Below are 20,126 nucleotides of genomic sequence, written 5' to 3'. Positions count from 1 at the left end.
CCGGGGAAGCCCACTTAATCTCTTTTTACACTAATAGAAAATAATTTGATTATTCCTTTCAGATCTTTCCAACTTCTCAGGATTCAGCATCTTAATGTATTTTTCTTCGCCTCTGTCACAGACCCACACAGATAAGGTCCTTTACCATTTTTGCACAGCCCAGTTTGAGATGTGCATCTCTGGGTCGCACTGTGGTTCCTGATAGCACCAATTTGAAGAAACTTACCAGTTGTTCATATTCACTCTTAACTAATACTCAATTTTTAAATTCTCAATTCTAAATCAAAACAACTTCTCTAAAATTACCATAGAGAGAACATGAAATGCAAGGTGGATCTTATATTGCAGTGAATCTAGGATGTGAGTTGAGTCAAAGTTGTTTACCTATAGAGGACCCATTAACAGAATTGTGCCAAAGTTGGGTCTAGATAACCAGAAAATGTACCCTTGTTATTGGGATTTCCAACTGCACTTCACCCTTCTATTTGGCAGTCAGCCCCAGGAATGTAAATTCATGCTGTTTTGAATGAGGGGGAAGGTGAGGGAACTAAGTCTGCCTGCTGCTATTCTGATTACAGCATTTGTCCCTCAGAGAGACAGCTCTGGGATTGATGCTATTTTTCTTCCCTCTCAGAAAATGGCTTGGGCTGTGTATCAGGGAAGACCAAGGGGCACCTACAAATGACAATTTCTGCTTAATCCCCCAGCAGGTTTCCAAATCTGTGATCCTTCAGATGTGCCCTTGAGTCTGACCCATTTATCCCCTCCCCCCCCCCACCTACTGCAAGAAATATGGCATAGAAACAGAGCAGTGCAATTGTGTTGCCTTTTTTTCTTTTAATTTGTTGAAATGGTCTCTAGGCAGAAGAAGCGGGGAGTAGAAACCAGATGGCTGTAGCTGAAGTAGAAACCCACTACTAAGGAGCTTGGAGACGCTCAAATCTGGTGGCAGTATTTCCCTGCAGGGACAGGGGATGAAACAGCAGAGTGGTGACAGAAGATTTCCAGAAGACTCACCTCCAGTGTCCTGTTTTCTCTATCCTAGGTCCACACACATGTAAAATGCAGTCCCTTTTCCTTTAATTTTCCAAAGCACCACCAACCTTGGGTTGGAGCAGACTTTTAAGTTTGGTAGTGGGGAGAGAGGTAGTTAGTGGTAACACAAGGGTCTATATCACAAGACTTAACTTACAAATGAGTATTATCCATCCTTCCTTCGCCTCCCTATACCTTCCCTCAGCATCCCAACCACTCACCAAATCCCAGAAAATTTCACCAAACCACCTGATGTGTTCTTCGACCTCTCCTCCCTACACACATGAGGTAGAGAGAAATTTGAGACTGAGGGAAAAAGGAACAGTCAGAGTTGGCTAAGAGTTAACCTCCTTATCTTCCTACATTTGGGGAGACTCAGCCAACAGAAGAGCCCTTCACCCTGGTCTCCCTACCATCTAAACACCTGGAGGATAATAGCACACCAAGGTCTGGGGTGGGAGCTGATGCTTCTCTCCCCCACTTGTCCTTAGGGAAAACTGACTCAATCTTTTGTGAAGCACTATGCAAATGCAGGTGAATATCCATTCAGATATCCCCTGGTTAGGGTTTTTTCCTCCCCAACCAAATACATGGTATCTTTTTCAACACTATTTCTCCAACTCTCCAGCACCAACTGGGTGTCCTACAACTCAATACCTGGAGTTAGCGTCAGGCCCCACATGTTTAAGGGCTCAGACCCACAAATCTGCCCTCACTGCAGAGACCAGTCACAAGTATAAAATCCCCAGATTACCTATACTTCTGTTCAACTTGGCTACAAATTCGGGGGTTCCCACAAATGCCTCTCAGATTTGGTAGCATGATTCACAGCACTTGGGAAACCACTTTACTTACCAGCTTATTATAAAGAATACGACTCAGAAAGAGATGCGTAGGGTATGGGAGGGGGGAGGGGGAGATGCCATGCCCCCTCTCTGAGTATGCCAACCTCCCAGCAAACCTATGTCTTCACCAACCCAGAAGCTCCCTGAACCCCATTGTTTAGGGGTTTTTAAGGAGGTTTCATTATGGAGGTTTCATTATGTAGGCATGATTGGTCACACTATTGGCTATTCATGATTAAATCAGTCTCCAGCCTCTCTCCCTTCTGAGGAAGTTGGTGGGGGGGGGGGGGGCCTGAAAGTTCCAAATGCCTAATCAAGTCTTGGTCTTTCTGGTGACAAGGGGCTCCTATCACCCTTATCACTAGGGAAATTACAAGGGATTTAGGAGCTCTGTGCCAGGAACTGAGGACAAAGACCAAATATCTTTCTTATTATACTACCCCATTATATTCACCTGCCTTGTAAAAAATTTCTAGAAATGTCTCCTTAGGGTGTTAGCCTTTCTGGCTATTTCTGGCTCTCCCTCTCTATAACCCCTTAAGAGATTGACCAGAAACCTCCTTTTTGTTCTTCATTAGGCTCTGCAACACATAAGTCGTTCCCCTGTGGCAGACTTCTTTATCTGTCCCCTCCAAACAAACCATTCATGCATGGGAACAAGCATTCTCAGAGCATTGGAGTTGAATGCCCATGCTGCCTCTCTTCCTTCCACAAGAATCTTAGGATGCCAATGGTCAGGGTGAACTTAAATGGCCAAGGAACTCACCCCCCAGGGCCCCCTTTCACACAGTCATCTTCCCTACTATCCTGGGCCACCTCCATTGGCCTCTGGGTCACTGATGTCCCATAAAGGAGAGTTGAGTCATTTTGAGTGTCCAGGGAGGCCTGTTGGCTCTCATTTGTTCAAATCTCTATTGGGAAACTCTCAGAGCTGGGTCCTGAGATTCTGGAATCTCAGACCAGGAGCTTGACTCGTTAAGATGGGATGGGATGGGTTGAGGACCAGTTTGACTGAAGCCCTCTTGCATTCTGCCCCCACTGCTGCAGGTTTCTCTCCCGGCACATGGTGAACATAGACAAAAACAAAAACACCACCACAACGACAAAACTCCCGGAAACAAAGCTATTTTTAAAAACTGTTATCAAGAGATCTTCCTTTTGAGGCAAAAACCTCACTCCCTCCTCGTTGGGCTTTACTAATCTGTGGCCCCGGAATGTGTTGGAAGGTGAGGGCCTCAAGCTCACACTGGTTGATCTGAAATCCGTGTTTATGTCCCAGCATGTGGCAATGTGCTCCACTCTGATGACACTTTTCGTTTCTAATAATAGAGCAGATGAAGTAATATTGCAATTGATGTTCCCGGGGATTTGATTGGATAAGTGCATAAACCCTGGAGGGGGAAGGGGGTTGTATGGACGGATCACATTAGTATTCCTGTCCTATCAATGTGCGGGGCCGCGAACAACGTCAGCCGGACCGATTCCCTGCGTCTGCCAGTCCCGCCACGGATTCATTAGGGATCCTCAAACAGATGAGCCCCGTGGAGACGAAGAATCAAGACAACGACCAACTGCCTGCTTCGGGGACTGCCAGCCCTTCCAGGCCTGGTGACGGGGGAGGGAGGAGATAGACGAACGGAGCACCGCTGCAGGAAGACACCCGAGGCTAGAGCGACAATCTCCCCCTGCCCGCCCTCCCCTCCACCTGGCAGCGCAGGCTTTGAAAGCTGCTCACCCATCTGAATGGAAACTAGGAACCGCCGGGCGGCGTGTTCCTTCTCGCCCAGCCTTGCGATCCATGCCGAGCGGAAGACAGTGCGAGCCCGCGCCAGCGTCCAGCTCCCGGGACAGGGCCGGCAGTGCTGCTGAGCAGAACTTGACCGAGCTCCTTCCTCACTGCTAGTGGAAGCGATGCTGCACGGCACAGCCAGCGCTTCCCCGGCTCTCCTTCAAGCTGAAGGTTACCCACCCGCGCAGCCAGTCCCAAGCCTGTGAGCGCCGCGCCTCGGGTCCCGGCTCCGGCTGCTTGGAGGCGGCGCGCAGGGCAACTACCTGGCCGCCCGCGCCGGGGCGCACTGCACCAGCGGCTTCGGCTTGGTGGATGTGTATGCATGAGTTCTGCACCGAATGGGCGCAAAAAGCGCCCCAGCCGGTCCACCCGCTCCTCAATCTTCCAGATCAGCAAGCCCCCGCTGCAGAGCCGGGATTGGGAGCGCAGGGGCAGCGGCTCCGAGAGCGCCCACAAAACCCAACGAGCCCTGGACGATTGCAAGATGGTAGGTGGAAAATGCGCCTCCTTTTGTTTTTTGGTTTTTTTTGGAGAGGTGGGGGGAATCGTGTACGTTAATCTTTTGCCTGAGTGCCAGGAACTCCGCCACCCTCAGCTCCTCCATGCCGGTCACGTGCACATGCACTATTTTTAAATCTGCAGTCTCCCAGATTCGGGGTGACACCCGGGTCGTATTGGCCCCGCCAAGAAGTGCCGCGGAAAGGGTCTTGGGGTCAGCGGCTGTAGGTCGTGCCTCTACCCCCTCGGAGAACGGCAGATAGGAAAGACACGGTGAACTGGCTGGCTCACCAGGGAGGGAGGGGCTGAGTAGGTAAGAGTGCTGCTTTGTGGGGAGACAGTAGCAAACAAACCCAAATAGAGTGCACGGGGCTCTGCGGAGGGGACGAAGGTTCCAGCTCAGAGGCTGTAGCCAGTCTTCCCGTCAAGCTCGGAGCCCGGCCGGAGCGGTTCAGTTGTCCGGCAGGAGGTGAATGCTTTGCCTAATATAACCCACCTTTGGCCTTTATCCCCAGGCCAATTCAAATCCACATCCCAGCTGTGGTAGAGGGGAGACTTCTATGCGAGAGTTCCCAGCATCACTCTCTAGTTACCTGGGAGTGGCATGGTAGCTCTCCAAATATGCTCTGGCTCTTCCGAAAGTGAGTCTGAACGGGTGGCAGCAAGTAGGTCTGGAAACAGAGCTTCCATGACGAGACTTACCGATGAAAAATAAACACTTGCTTTGGATGAAGAGAACTTACATCTTTGTGCCCCAATCTTTAAACAATCTGTAGGCTCTTTAGCAGGAGATTTGGGGAGGTGGCTCAGGGGTCAGCGAAAGCCTCTGTTTAGGTAACACAAAATAGGAAACTTCCTGATCAGTGTCTTACGAAAGAAACTCGCTCTCTTTTCCAGCTTGTCCAAGAGTTCAACACACAAGTGGCCCTGTACCGAGAATTGGTCATTTCTATCGGGGACGTCTCTGTCAGCTGCCCCTCACTCAGGGGGGAAATGCACAAGACAAGAACCAAAGGCTGTGAAATGGCCCGCCAGGCACACCAAAAACTTGCTGCCATCTCGGGGTAGGAGACTCTTGGCATTATTTGGTAATTCATATACATGATGTGTGCATGCGGGCAGATATTTATGGTGACCGAGGCCTGAGAGATGTCCTCTGCAAATGTGAGGTTTTAACCAGTCACCCCGAGATCAGGATTTTCTAGAGAGCTATGAACAGACTGTAGACCAAATTATAATCCAAAAGTTGTGTGATTCTTATATATGTATTGAATATTTGGGTTATTAAGTGATTTTTTTTTAATTAACTTTCAATATGCTGGCCACATGTTGGAATTCGGGGCTTAAGATGTTTTTGCAGAATGTTTGGGCACCAAACTGAAGTTAAATCATCATGCCTCAAGATTATTTTGTCATCTGCTGCTAAACATCTACTGTACAAAAGCCCTGTGCAGTAGGGGAAAAATCTTTGCTGAATCCCAGATTTACTAAACTATTTACACCATGAGATAAATTCCTATGATATCATTTAAAATAAACTCCCTAAAATAAAGTCTTGGATATAAATTACTCTCTTCACTGTAGTGTATGAAAGGGAAGTTTTAACATGAGGAAAGCTTTTTAAAGATTGGGGAAATTCACAAATCTAACTAAATTTAAGCTTTTTGTGCCCCCCCCAATTATTTTTATTTCTTTTTATCACATTTATGGATTCTCATGCCTATTTTAGGTGATAAGACAGTGAGTGAAAGCTTCTCTCCTGAGACCGCACTCACTCCTTCCCGATCTCTCAATAGTGGGAGAAAAGTTAGTCCTGGATTTTGTTAACAGTTCCTATTTTCAGATAAGTACAGAGAGCAAGGAAACACAGGACTCCTTATGCAGATACATTGATTTAAGTGTTTGATTCAGTCTGGATACAGCTTTTATCTATTTGTCTTCGTGAGTATGGTTTTATCACAGTAGAAATTCTAGTTAGTCAGACTCTCCTGATAATGTTGCAGATTGATCACTTGTAGGAATTATATCTAATTTACTTTTTTGAAAGAGTCACTCTTTGTTATCTTTAATGCCATTAATATATATAGTGACAATTATTAGTATATAAAGGATAGAAAGCCATATGTCGCCTCTCTTAATAACTAGTCTACATTTGACAACAGACGTTTTACATGATGAAAAATGATTCACTGTGCTAACCTCCTTGAAGTGAGAGATACATAAAATATGTTGCAAACCTATTTAATTTAGTAGAAATATTGAAAAGTATTATCCTTTTCTGTTTTAACTGTTATACTATACTTAATAGGAAGTAAATCTGGGAGTGAATCTAGGAGGTGGAAAGGAATTAAGTGTTTAAGGAATTTGGGGAAGAAATGCAGCTGTGATAAATCTCAGAGAAGAAGAGAGAAAAACAATCAGAAACACAAAAGGGAATCATGGTGGACTGAAAACTGTGGAGAAACAATGATTCAGAAGGAAAAAGAGGGCTCAGGGCTAAGGAACTGCATCTATGTAAACTCTGTGTCCAAGAGTGCATGGTGTGCTTATATCCAGAGTTCCTTTAACTTGGAACTCAAATTGATATGTTCTAATGAGAGAAGATGGACTGGAGAAATGAACAAGGAGTTCAATTTAGTCTATTCTGCTACACACATGAAATTCAGTTCTTCTAAAGGTTTAGGAAAGAAAGAGTCTGAAACTATTGGCTAAAAGTTGAGTTTTGAGGATTTGAGGTGAATTTTATGAATTCAGGGGGTTATAGCCCTTTACTACTTACTTACATGTTATCTGAGAGTTGATGTTATTGGGGGCAGTTTTATAAGAATTAGTGGGAAAATACGTTGTTCTTAGAGGCTTGCAAAAGTAAGGCCAACTCTGTAGAATGTTCTAGAATACAATCTGAAACATTTTCCTCCTTAAAATAACAACGAAATACAGTTTAACCTTCTTTCTAAAAAATGACAGCAATATTGAAGGAAATGCCTTTAGATCCTCACCATCTGGGCTCCATTAATGAAAGATGTGATTCCCCTTGGCGGAATTCCATTCCTGATATTGCTAGTTATGTGGGCTCTCATTTCAAGCTTCATGTGAAGGCTGGTAGGGAGGCGGTAGGATTCAATTTACAATTTAATGCAGGGGTAAGAAAACAGTGATTCCTGGGGAATGTAGACAGAAAGACTAGATTTCTTGACTGCCCATTGTTTGCTGGCAAAATCCATTTAGTTGATAGAATAATCCTCTGAGGGAGGGATTAGTATCCTTATTCTACAAATGGGTCTTAGAGAGGTTAAGGAAATTGCCCAAAGACACACAACTAAGAAGTGGTACAACTTTGATTTGGCCCCAGATTTGCATGCTTCTGAAATCTGTGAAATTTCCTCCATATAATGCTGCCATTCAAAAAAGTGTCACGTAAAAAAAACAAAGTACTGAGATGTGCTAATGTATAGATGAACCTCCAAAAGAGTACACAAAATGAAAGAAGCCAGTCACAAAATACCAAGTATTATATGATTCCATATATATGAAATGCTCAGAGAAAGCAAATCTATAAGAAACAGAAAGATTAGTGGTTGCCTAGGGCTTGGAGTGGGAACAGGGTGTGAGTGCAAATGAGCTTGAGGTATCTTTTTGGGGTAATGGAAATGATTCAAATTTGAATTGTGGTGACGCTTGTACAACTGTATGTTTTCTGAAAATCAATGAATTGCACACTTAAAATGAGTGAATTTTATGGTATGTAAAGGATACCTCAATAAATGTTTTTAGAAAGGTATGATCACCATCAAAAAGGTATGATGAACTCATCACTTGACTTTCATTGGCTTTATTCTTTTCTACATATGTAGCTCTTAGCAAAAGGGATACGAGCTACAAGGATGGGATAAAGTAAATCTTGACTCTCTGTGCATTCATCAAGATGCCTGCCTGATAGTGGTCATCTAAGCACCAATGCGTTGTTCTTTGTAGGAATACAGGTGGGGGGAAAGGCAGGACTTGCAGGAGTAAATGAATTGTCTCATTTCTTACCAACACAGACCACTCCTTTCTTCTCTACCACCTGGCTCTGGGGCCAGAGGAAGAAGGCAGTGTTGAAAGTGGACAGGGTAAAAGGAAAATGAGGCAAGATAAACAGAGAAGAAGAGCAAAAACAGAGTTGGATTAAACCACACAGGTAGCCCATGGCATTGTGAGACCTCTCTATTGAGACCCACAATTTCATCATCCCTAAGGTCTTTAACATTTTAATGTCTCTGAATTTACAGTTCATTTTACAATGGATGATGCATCATATTGAGTGGCAGCATCTTTTCATTCCTAATGGTACATAAAACAGTGGTGTTTCTTACAATGGATGATGTCTAAATATAATAAAATACAGTTTGGGTTAAAAGTTAAAAAAAAAAAAAAAAAAGAATTAAGCCACAAATGCTACATCCCTTTCATCCCTGACCAGTTGAAACCCTCAAGGAATGGTGAACACAAGAGAAGAAAACTTGGACTGTGTTTCTCACAAGCTGACCCTGGGTGAGAAGGCCATCTTCACAGATACAACTGAAACACTTTCTCAGATTGTGTTTAGAGCAGCAGAAGTTCAGGCACAGCCTTTTCTTTCAAAGGCATTGGATGTTTTCTGGGCAGAGCCAGCCAGCTGAATCCAAAGTCTCCTCTGAATGGCTTGATTTACCACAGTTATTATACCTTCACCATGCTGATCCTCTCCTAGGCATTAAAGCTAAGAGGGGCACTGCTCAATGTTTCTGTGTATGTGTGTGTGCAGGGGTAGGCAGTTGTCTGGACCCTGTCTCCTTGAACTTCCCTCCAAAAATGACTTCTGAGACATCTTTGAAGAATCCCTAGGGCTCCATGATACAGAGAGTACTGATTTAGCAAAATATCCTTGTTTTATGTTTGAGGAATCTGAGATTTGGAGGATTTAAAGTGACAGCTTGGTCGAGTGTACGTGAGGATTTTACAGTCAGGCAAACCGGAGCTGAATACCATCTGTGCTGACCTTGATGGAATTACTTACTCTCTAAGTCTCAACTCCCTTATCTGTAAACTAGTTGTCATGCTCACTCCTGGGGTGGTTGAGAGGATTTAGGGAGCCAGGTGGGTGATGCCTACCCTGACAGGGGTATTCTGCCAGTCCCAGGCTGCTCTAAGACTGGAACCCAGGTTTCATGCTCTCTGGTCTAGTGCCTGTTCTATCAACCACACCATCTCCTGAGAGTGAAGAGAGAAAGAGTACAGCATATAAGCTAGGAGGGCCCAGAAGAACCAATAACCTCCAGCAAACCCCAGGAGTTTATGCTGTGGTGGTGGGCTGGTTATTAGGAGTCCTTTTCCTTTGCTGATGTGGTACCTTTGTTGCACTGGATATTCACACCATGACCTTCTGTTAGTGACTGCTGATTAGAGTGAAAGTGAGGTTTGAGTATGCTAATGTGAGAGGCAATATAGCTGTCGTGGGAAAGAGCATTGACTCTAAATCAGATTAGACCCAGATAAAATCCTGTTTTTACCACTTACTAGGGATACATGTGTACTGATATTGCAAATTGCTTCATAGGGTGGTAAATGGCAGTGCGGCACAGAGGTTAAGTATTTAGACTTTGGCGCTAGACTGCCAGTGTTCAAATCTCAGCCTTACCACTCATAAATAGTGTGACCTTGGGCAAAGATGCTGTCTCTCTCTGCCTCAATTTCTTAATCAGCAAAATAGGGCTAATAAATAATGGGACCAAACCATACAGCATTCTGAGGATTGAGTAAAGTAACATACAGGAAGTGCTTAGAAGACTGCCTAGCATACAGCAAATGCTATTATTAAGTTCAGATTAGTGTAACTGTAATTACTAATAAGACATTTAAAATTCAGGTGGTCAAGGTACATTTATATAAAAAACAATCTGCCCCTCAAATATTTTTCAAATAAATATTTTAGCTGAAATAAATTTTTGTTTACTTTGGTTTCTTACATTATGTTCTGAGGAATTTTCTAGGTTGAAACTTCCCAGATGGCTACCAAAAGGCCTCTTCTATAATATCTTAAAAGCAATATGGAGATGTGAAAGTTCAAAAGTAGTTAAGTTTAGAAATACTTCCTTGGTATAAATCAACCTAGATTCTTCATAAATCATAATATTTACAAAATCTTTTGGCCTAGCTCTGGTATAAGCTATGTGGACAAAGCTTATGCCATTGGACAAGACTATTAAATTCTCTGTACACCTCAATAATTGAATTGAATGATTTCTGAGTTGTCCGGCTTCATCATTCTAGTGTTCTACGTTAATTCGTGTAGAATCACATAGATTTTGTTTACAGAACTGAGCTACGAAAAAATCAGCACGTGCAGGAAGTTTGATGATTGAAGTCCAGAAATAATTTGTCAGGATGTGAACATACTATGATCACAAGGAGAATCTTAATCTCCTAATGGCTTCCGGGAACAAGAGAATGATTATCCTAGGGATCCATACCCGCAGATTTTAGGTCTTTCCTTTCAGCAATTACTTTCCTGGCCAGCCACGCCTGTGTTTTTCTCCTTTCTCCTTGCATCTCTCCTTGTGTTTTTTCTTCTAGTTTTTTGGTCTATTTTAGTTTTGTTTGATTCTTATTTGACTCTTCTGCTCTGTATTTTCCAGCCCCCCCTTTTTGTCCATTCCCTGTCGTGTTTGCTAGGATGTTGAAATGGGAGAGAGAGAATACAGAACTGCAGCTTAGTCAGTGATGCTTCCTCTCAGCACTTCGGCTGAGACTGCAGCAATTAGGTGGGGTGGTAGAGAACGGAAGGAGTATTTGTTGACCATGGAGGCAGCTCACTCAGCTTTCTTTAATCCGCATGATGGAGGAGGCCTGAGGTATAGTAAAATAAGCCTGGTTGGCAAGCATGCCAAGCCACCTACACTGTCCTTTATGTTTCCTTCCTATTACAGGTGTTTGGGTTTTTAAATTTTAACTCTCACTGGTCAAATAGTGAAAGGTGAGTTATATCTGCACCAAAAGAATATGCTATCCATCTGAGGTAATGATGGGAGCACAATTCTGTGTCAGTTTTCTAGGGCTGTAGTAACAGAGCACCACAAACCGAGTAGCTTAAACAGCAGAAAGTTCTCGTCTCACAGTTCTCGAGGCTAGAAGTCCAAGACCAAGGTAAGGCAGGGTTGGTTCCTCCTGAGGGCTGGGAGGAAGAGTCTGTTCCTGTCTTTAGCTTCTAGTGGTTTGCTAGCAATCTTGGTGTTTCTTGGCTTGTTGAAGTATCTCCGCCTCCATCTTCACATGTTCTTCTGTGTGAGTGTGTGTCCATATTTTCCCTTTTTATAAGGACACCAGTCTTACTGAATTAGGGGCCCACTCTACTGTACCAGTATGACCTCATGCTAACTTAACTAATCACATCTGCACCAACCTATTTCCAAATAAGGTCACATTCTGAGATGCTGGGTGTCAGAGCTTCAACATACGAATTTGAGGGGTGGGGAGAAGAAAGTTCCACCCATAGCAAATTCCCTTCACCCATCTGCAGTAGAATACACACTTTGGGTTGTTTGTTTCGCCCAGTGGGGATGGTGTTTTGCCCAACACTATCTACATACTTTCTCAACACTTTTGCACACAGACTTCCCTGCACCCAGTGTTTTATCATTTGCAAGACTGTAGCTCATATTAGGGGTGGGGTTTGTGACCATGGAATAGAATGCTTTCTGTATGAAATGGATGTGTTCACAAAGAATCCCCAATATGGTGAGCACTTTGCTATAACCAGTTTAGTTACTGCTGTCTGAAGGTGGAGCAAAATCCAACTGCCAAAGAGAATGTTAGGAGGAGGCATAGATGCACCTACAGTCCACACGTAGGACGTTCACTTTCTCTGATCTGCATGGCTAGACGTGATTAGGTGGTGGTCCCTCAGTGGTGCTGATTCTGTTGCTTCAGGGCCGTAGCATACTCAGGAGCAAGTGAAAAAGGACTGCCTCACACCAAATTAAAGAAATGTGCTATTCTTATCAACCAAACTAAACGTCATAGGGAATCTAGATACATGGTCTCCCACTGCCAGTTGAAGTTTAGCCTTTTTATGTTTTGAACAGATCTAATGACTTTCACCTTGTTAGAGCTTTCTAATAGATGTTCCAATTAGAGGGAAAATTAAACTTAAAACAAACTCTAGGAAACTCATCATCATTTTATTATTTATACCGTGAAGTACAAGAGAGCAAGGCTGTGTTTCATTCATGTTTGCACCAAGTGCCAAGCTCGTGAGGAAATGTGCATCTTGTTTGTTAAGTTTACTTGGTATTTTTAAATCTATTCTTAAAAGACACTGTGTTATATACTTCAATTTAAAAATCAACTATACTTCCCTGGTGGTGCAGTGGTTAAGAATCTGCCTGCCAATGCAGGGGACATGGGTTTGAGCCCTGGTCCAGGAAGACCCACATGCCACGGAGCATCTAAGCCCGTGCACCACATCTACTGAGCCTGCGCGCCTAGACCCTGTGTTCCGCAACAAGAGAAGCCACCGCAATGAGAAGCCTGCGCACCGGAACAAAGAGTAGCCCCCATTCGCCACAGCTAGAGAAATCCTGCATGCACCAATGGAGACCCAACACAGCCAATAAATAAATAAATACATAAATACTTTTAAAAAACAATAAAATAGAAAACGTTGAAAAAATCAACTGTAGTTCAATAAGAGGAAAAAAAGAAACTGTGTCTTGACACAGACACACACTTTAGTAAAAAAGGAGCAAATACATTAGCTTACATTTTATATTTCTATTACATTTGACTGTTATTTCTTTCTGGTTTGTAACTATAAAACCAATGTTGGTTTTTAAATGAGAGGACTTGAAGAGCACACTTAAGATTGTTTTCTGAGGCATAGGTGTTCCTTATTATAAGGAATCAGTGGGCAGTGTGTATTTTAGAATTACTCAGAAGGTAATCATGTTTGAGGTTATTTGATAAAATATCACCCTAACATCTGCTTGGTGGCTTTTTAGTGAATAGTTAAATAACCATTTTCTATTGAGGTCATTTTTAAAAAACCATTCTTTAAACTTTTAGCCCTTGCAAGTTTAGATGTGTCTCATCCAAAAAGATAACTACATACAGCAAGCTCCGGAGCAGTAACTAAACCACCAGTCAGTTCATTTATTTCCTCTGCTCTAGAAGACATGACGTTTTTTAAAAAGTAAAAATCTCATGAAAAACATTCAATTGCTTGTCTATACACATATTTACACATATGTATATTGCTTGTGCATATACATATATTTAGATATATTTATAAACAAATACTAAAATTTGTGAAATAGACCCTTGCTAGGATAATGTGTCTAAACCTTTAAATAGAAGCGTTGATTTAGCAAATAATGTTTCCAATCTAATGGAAAACTCTAGATACAATCAGGTTAACAAAAATTACATTTGCAGGTGTAGATAAACAGTAAACTAATAATCTACAGCAATTTAACTGAGTTCGAGCAAAAGGGGGAAGTACATACTAACCCAGAAGTCATCAAACCCCTAGGGTATTATTCAGTCACTAAAAATAAGTATCTTAAAGTCCCCCTCGGTCTTATTCTGTCAGTTAGTAAGTCCTGTAGTATTTTATCTTTTTCAGTGTCTATTGTATCTTCCCCTTTTTCCCCCATTTCTGTGGCCACCCACTTAGTTCGGAATCATGTCCCCTCAGGCCATCAACTATTGTAGTACCTCCCAGTTGTTCTTACCACCAGTCTCTCACCTCTTCTTTTCAATTTATTCAGTAGATCCAGACTAATCCTCCTAACACTCTCCTCTGATCTTGTCACTTCTTTGCTTTAAAACTTCCAAAGATGCCCCATTGCCTAAAGCAGTGTTTCTTCACATGTGTTCCCTGCATTGCCTGTCTCAGAATCACCTGGGGTGCCCTCGGACCGAAAGAACCAAAATTCTGGGGAAGGAGCCCTGAAAATCCAATTTTTTTAACATGCACCACCCCATCCCCCAGGAGATTCTTGAACTTGCTAAATATGAGGTCTGTCAGCCTGATGCAGTGATTCTCAACCTGGGCTGCACACTGCAATCACCCAGAAAACTTAAAAAAATTGTCGATGTTTGAATTCTATCCCTAGAGTTTCTGATTTAAATGATCTGGGAGGCAGCCTGGGCATTGGGATATTTTTTAAAACTCCCCAAGTGAGCATTTGTATAAAAATGGATTACATTTGCCTACACTGAACAAAAAATTCAAAGACACCAGTGTTTATTCTCTCACAGAAAAGAAGCCCTAGAATGGCCAATTCGGAACCGGTGTGCTGGCTCCAGGAAGTCAGCATTTCTGTCACCCACTCTTTGTTTATGTCTTCCATCCTCAATCTGACTTTATGATGTGAGATTATTATAGGAGCTGCAGCCATGAGTCCCAGTTCCAGACTGGAAGAAAGGATGAAGGGGGAAAGCCACACTTCCCAGCTGGGTCTGCTCTTTTTAAGCAGACCCAAACAAAACTTTTTCCAGAACTGCATCATATGGTCACATCTAACTACAAGGGAGACTAGGAAATGTATTCTTTTATCACTGCCACCTTAAAAAAAAGGAGGACTTTATTACTAAGGAAAAGAGAGAGAGCAGATATTGGGAAACAACTAACGATCTCTGTCCCCAACCTGTATTCCCGGACTTAACTTTTACCATTTAACTTGTAAATGCTTACTCGAACTAGTCTGCTTTTTATTCCTTACGGGTGTGTAATAGGATGGCCCTAGTCTATGAGTCTACATCTATGGTTTTTATATGAAAAAGCACATTCTAGCTATTAAAAGAAATAATTTACTCTCTTAAATGTCAAGGTCTTACTTGCAGTCTCATTGCCTGCCATGCTCCTCGCACTGAAATTCAGAACAGATGGAAGGGTCCCAAAGGGATTAAGAAAATTTTGCTGTTTTTAAATGGACCCATGGAAAAGATTAGAGGTTCAGGAACAACTTGGGAGGACAGGAAGTCAGGCAAGGTGCCTTTGAAAGGGCTTGAGTATAATTTTCACAAAGCAGGATGTGAAATAAGATAGGACCTGTAAGGAGGATAAGTAATGGCACTCAAGAAATCAATTTTTAAAAACCTACCAGAGATTGAGTGGAACTCTTCTTTTAAAAAATAAATTTAAACTTTCTTTTAAATCAAGGAAAAAAATTCCATCAAGGAGTTAAAATCTGATGAGCTATAACAGGAATAAAAGGGAGGGAGGCAGGGTTTTCTGGATATGGGGATAAAATGATCTGTGATCAAGATTATGAGTTTATTAAAAGAAATTGAACTTGAAATTCATTATCTCATGTAAACAATGTTATATCCAGTAGTCAGTACATAAATGGTATTTAATCCATAATTTCCTAAATTATAAACCTATTCAACACATATGACAGTATATTCGATAGGGAAATATATTCATTTCCAACTCTGGAAGTCATCTTCCTTTCTGGGAACCTATTCATAGAGCACCCACCATATGCCACATGCTTTTCTAGGTGCTGGAGACATAGCAGTTCTGAAATAGAGAAGGGCCCTGCATTCATGGTGAAGATAATCAAGAAGTGCTATGGTCTGAAGATTTGTGTTCCCACAAAATGTGGATGTTGAAATCCTAATGCCCAATGTGATGATACTGGTAGGTGAGCCTTTGGGAGGTACTGAAGCCATGAGGGTGGAGCCCTCATGAATGGGATTAGTGCGCTAATAAAAAAAGGCTCCAGAAATATCCCTCACCCCTTCCACCATGTGTGGACACAGAAGGAGGACACTGGCTATGAACCAGGGAGAAGGCTCTCACAAAACATGACCAAGCTTGTGCCTTGATCTCAGACTTCCTCGCCTCCAAAACTGTGAGAAATAAATTTCTGTTGTTCTTAAGCCACCCCAGTCTGTGGTATTTTGTTATAGCAGCCTGAATGAACAAAGACAAAAAGAAACATGCAAAGGATAGAGCATTTCAGAGAGTGATAAAAGCAATGAAGAAAATAAAATTGGATAGTATTATTAAAGAATGATGGATGCAACGTGGTGACATCTGAGAAGGTGACGTTCTAACTTGATATCTGACTTTGAGAAGGGACAGTCATGTGATCATCTAAGAGAAAAACATTTCAGGCAGAAGGTATAGCAAGTGTAAAAGTCCTAAAATGAAGTGACCTTGGCAGGTCTGAAGAAAAGAAAGGAGACTAGATTTTCAGTTTGGAATTGTCTTCAGCTGTAAGTAACATAGACCAGATTTTAGTGGCATCCATACATAAAGGTTTATTTTCTCACATAATTATAAACCCAGGGATAGGGGATAGCACACATTGCTTCATGGTTTAAAGATATCAGGCCTGAGATTTCTATAATCAGGCCTTTTCCTCTAGGTCCCAAGATTGCTGCTTCACCTCCAGAAATTCTGTCCATGTTCCCAGCAAGTAGGAAGGACGGAAGGCAAAAACATAAGACAATTGTGTCCCTTTTAAAAGAGCTTTATCAGAAGCCTTACACGACAACTTCCATGAACATCTTGTTGACCAGGACCGTGTCTTGTGGCTTTCTTGGCTACAAGCTTCATGATCTGATTTACATATATCTCTCCCATACCAGCTGTCTAGTGAGGACAAAAATTTCCCAATCTGTAAGCCAAAGTGATGCTTCCTGAGGCCTAGGTTAGGGGGACTTTAGCAAGATTGGGGAGACAGGAAGGGTAGGGAGCTTGGATGTGAGAAGTGAGCAAAGGGGTGCTAGAGGGAGAGAAAGTAGTGGGAGGACATGCCCTAGCATCTACCTCTCCTTCCTGCCCATTTCCTTCTTGGTTTATTGGTCCATCCATTCCTTCATTAAACATTGAAGGGCTTCCCTGGTGGCGCAGTGGTTGAGAGTCCGCCTGCCGATGCAGGGGACACAGGTTCGTGCCCCGGTCCGGGAGGATCCCACATACCGCGGAGCGGCTGGGCCCGTGAGCCATGGCCGCTGGGCCTGCGCGTCCGGAGCCTGTGCTCCGCAACGGGAGAGGCCACAGCAGTGAGAGGCCCGCGTACAGCACAGAAAAAAAAACAAACATTGAACACCTACTATGGGCCAGCCACTGTACTAGGCTCTGGAAGTATAAAGATAAATACAACACAGCTCCTGCCCTTTGAGGAGCTCATCACCCAGCATCTGTGTGAGACAGACATGTAAACAAATCATTGCAAAACAGTGCGATCACTGCTACAATAGAAATATGTGGATGATATAGGAGAGGCATAAAGGAGGCGGCAATCAGCTCTGCCTGGGTGGGTGTAGGCAGGAAAGACAACTTCATAAAGGACAGGATGCCACTTGGACTGAGCTTTGAGAGCAACGAGCAGTGTACTTTCGCTTTTATTTGTGTAGCCTTGGGCTTCCTGCCATGAGCATACTTTAAGGGATGCTATTTGTCTGTCTTGAGCCAAGGGGAAGCAGAAATAGTTTAGATGTGCTGAGAACCAACTGTGTGCTATACCCTTTGCATACATTCCTTCATGATTAAATGAGTTCATCTGAAATAATATTTACTTAGAACCCAGGGAGATAATGTTTTAAAGTGAGATATGTTGGCTAAGAAACGCATTTACCTACAAGTAACAGAAACTAGCCCATAGTGGCCTAATCAGAGGCCACTCTGTAGTAGGTGGGAGCTGGGATTATTTCACAAGTTGGAGCATGTCAGCACAGTGGTCCTAGTGATTCTTGTGGTCCTAGTGACTTGTCCCTTGTGGTTCCAAGATAGTGGCCCCATCCAGAGCCAGTAAAACACCAGGGCTGGCTCTTGATTCTAGATGAAGCATGCCTCACCTGGAAGCTTTCCAAAGCTCCCCTACTGCTAAATATTTTTTAAATTTCCATTTTTTAGTACATTTAGTTCAGAAAGTTGAGGTATTTGGTCAAGATATTGGGTGGGGCTGGGGTTTGAACACTGGTCTCTCTGTGGCCAGAGTCTTTATTCTTGACACTACACTGGGCTGTTTTGTTTCCCCAGACGGCCCCTTCCTTTCTTGGAGAGGCCCCAGAATTGGCCGACCTGCTTTCCTTCCCTTCCACTGTCACAAAGTATTATTTCCACTCAGAGTCTCTCTCCTTCCCTGGACTCACTTCAGCACAAGGACCTCTTCATCCGGCACACAGCTGATTTGAGGGTTTTTAAGGTTTCCTCAGCTAGTAAGGAGAGGAAAACAGGCAGGCAGGCAAAAAATAACAAAATTATGGCCTTGCTGAAGCTGCCAGTGGAATGTGAATGATCTCGGCTCTGCATTCTCAGGGCCTCAGCACTTCTCTCTGGGCCCTGAATTTTTCAGACTTCCTCTCTCAATACTGTGTCTATCTCAAATTGCTCCATCCTTGAGCACCTTCCTTCTTGTTTGTTTGCCTACATAAGTCCTAGAAATGTTGGACCCAGGTCAAGGTGGGCTGAATTCTGGGTTTCAAGAAACGACCTGCTTCTTCCCCACAGAAGACATTTAAGGAAGAGGGGGACACTCCATTAGCACAGTGACACTGACCACCCAGCTCCTCTCCAAGGCATCAGTGAGTAGAGGGGTGAAAAGAGAAATGGAGGTGAGGGTGAGGAGTGGTATCCAGGGCTAGAGAGCTTCCCACTGGGTGATGGGAACACTCAAGAAAGTAACATTGAGGCTGGGTGAAAGGATGGGAAGGACTCGTCGGTGACAAGAATGGGAAGAGATTACCAGACCAGTCTCAAAACATCACTTCTTTAAATACCCAAATCTTGTCAATAAACCCACAAGAGGTCCTGCTTTCCCGAAAATGGAGTTTAAAATCATAATACATAGTAATTATCGAAATTGCCCTCTTTGTGGGATTTCTAGTTTTCAGCCAGAATGATGGCTTGTTAGAGCTTCAGGCTCTGAGTTTTAGGCCCTTTTATTCCCTTAGTGGGTCTAATTTTGAAACATTCAAATTTGGCTTGGAATTCTCATTTCCATTCTTGCCATCCACTCCCTGAGCTGAGGAATTATGCAAAGCTGATGGTTTTTTCTCTCTCAGATATTCATTATCACTATACAGATAATTTTTGATTTTTTATCTTCAATATCATATTCCTATGAGTCCGTTACTATGAAAATTCCTATTTGTCTTAGAATTAAAGAATAAACCATTCCCCTTCACCCTCACCAAAATATTTCTGATGTAGGAAAAATTTAGGTAGAAAATAGAAATTAATTCCTAAAATTACCTCTGGTGTATAATCATGTATAATTCATGCTTCTTGAATTATACACTTCAAACATTTTGGGGGTTTGTGTCATTATTTCTATTTAAAGGGGAATTATTTGGAAAAAAAAAAAATCCACTCCTGTCTGTCCTATTCTGCTGTAAGAAGAAGCAGATGTGGTAAGAAATGAGTATTGGGAAAGTGAGCAAAGGATACATCACCTGAAGAGTCTTGTTCTTGTTCTTACTAGCACTTGATTAACTTTTATAAAAATCTATTTGTTTTGGTTTTGTGATAATCCGCATCTGGGTCCTGCTCAAAAATAGTGGCAGATATAGAAAGACCTTCTCTCTGAGGACCACAGCAGAGTTTTCACTGCCAAATGAGCTATAGGAGGCAAACGTAAATGATCAGAATCTGTCTGTGGTTGTGATTTGGGGACGTATAGTTTGGATGAGCACAGCTGTCCTCACCGTGGAAGAGAGAAACACTACTGAGAGGTGAGTGGAAAATCTTTCCCAAACTGGGCGTATCCGGATTCTCCAGAGAAACAGCCACGATCAGGAGTGTGTGAGCAGGGGCTGGGGGCTGTAATATAAAACGAGGAATTGGCTCACACAGCTACCTATGGAGGCGGGGCAGTCCCACGATTTGCCATCTGCAAGCTGGAGACCCAGGAAAGCCAGTGATGTAATTCACTCAGAGTCCAGGGACCTGAGAACCAGCGGAACCAATGGTGTGAGTCCCA

The 20,126-nt window shown here is 42.9% G+C and overlaps 1 protein-coding gene across 1 annotated transcript in view; it reads left to right on the top strand.

Annotated features, from left to right (window-relative positions):
- Window positions 1-3,991: 3,991 nt before the first annotated feature.
- RGS7BP (regulator of G protein signaling 7 binding protein) overlaps window positions 3,992-20,126 on the top strand; it is a gene marked incomplete at both ends in the record, with an annotated part of 115,406 nt that continues 99,271 nt past the window's right edge. The window contains 2 exons of the mRNA XM_082837391.1: window positions 3,992-4,156; window positions 5,065-5,231. Of these exons, the coding sequence (XP_082693517.1) occupies window positions 3,992-4,156; window positions 5,065-5,231 (332 nt within the window). The remainder of the gene's footprint in view (window positions 4,157-5,064; window positions 5,232-20,126) is intronic.

The sequence above is a fragment of the Leucopleurus acutus genome (assembly GCF_964270905.1).
Source record: "Leucopleurus acutus genome assembly, chromosome: 3".
NCBI classification, from domain to species: Eukaryota; Metazoa; Chordata; class Mammalia; order Artiodactyla; family Delphinidae; genus Leucopleurus; species Leucopleurus acutus.
The sequence above is the reverse complement of the archived record's forward strand: the minus strand, read 5'-3'. Positions and strand labels throughout refer to the sequence as shown.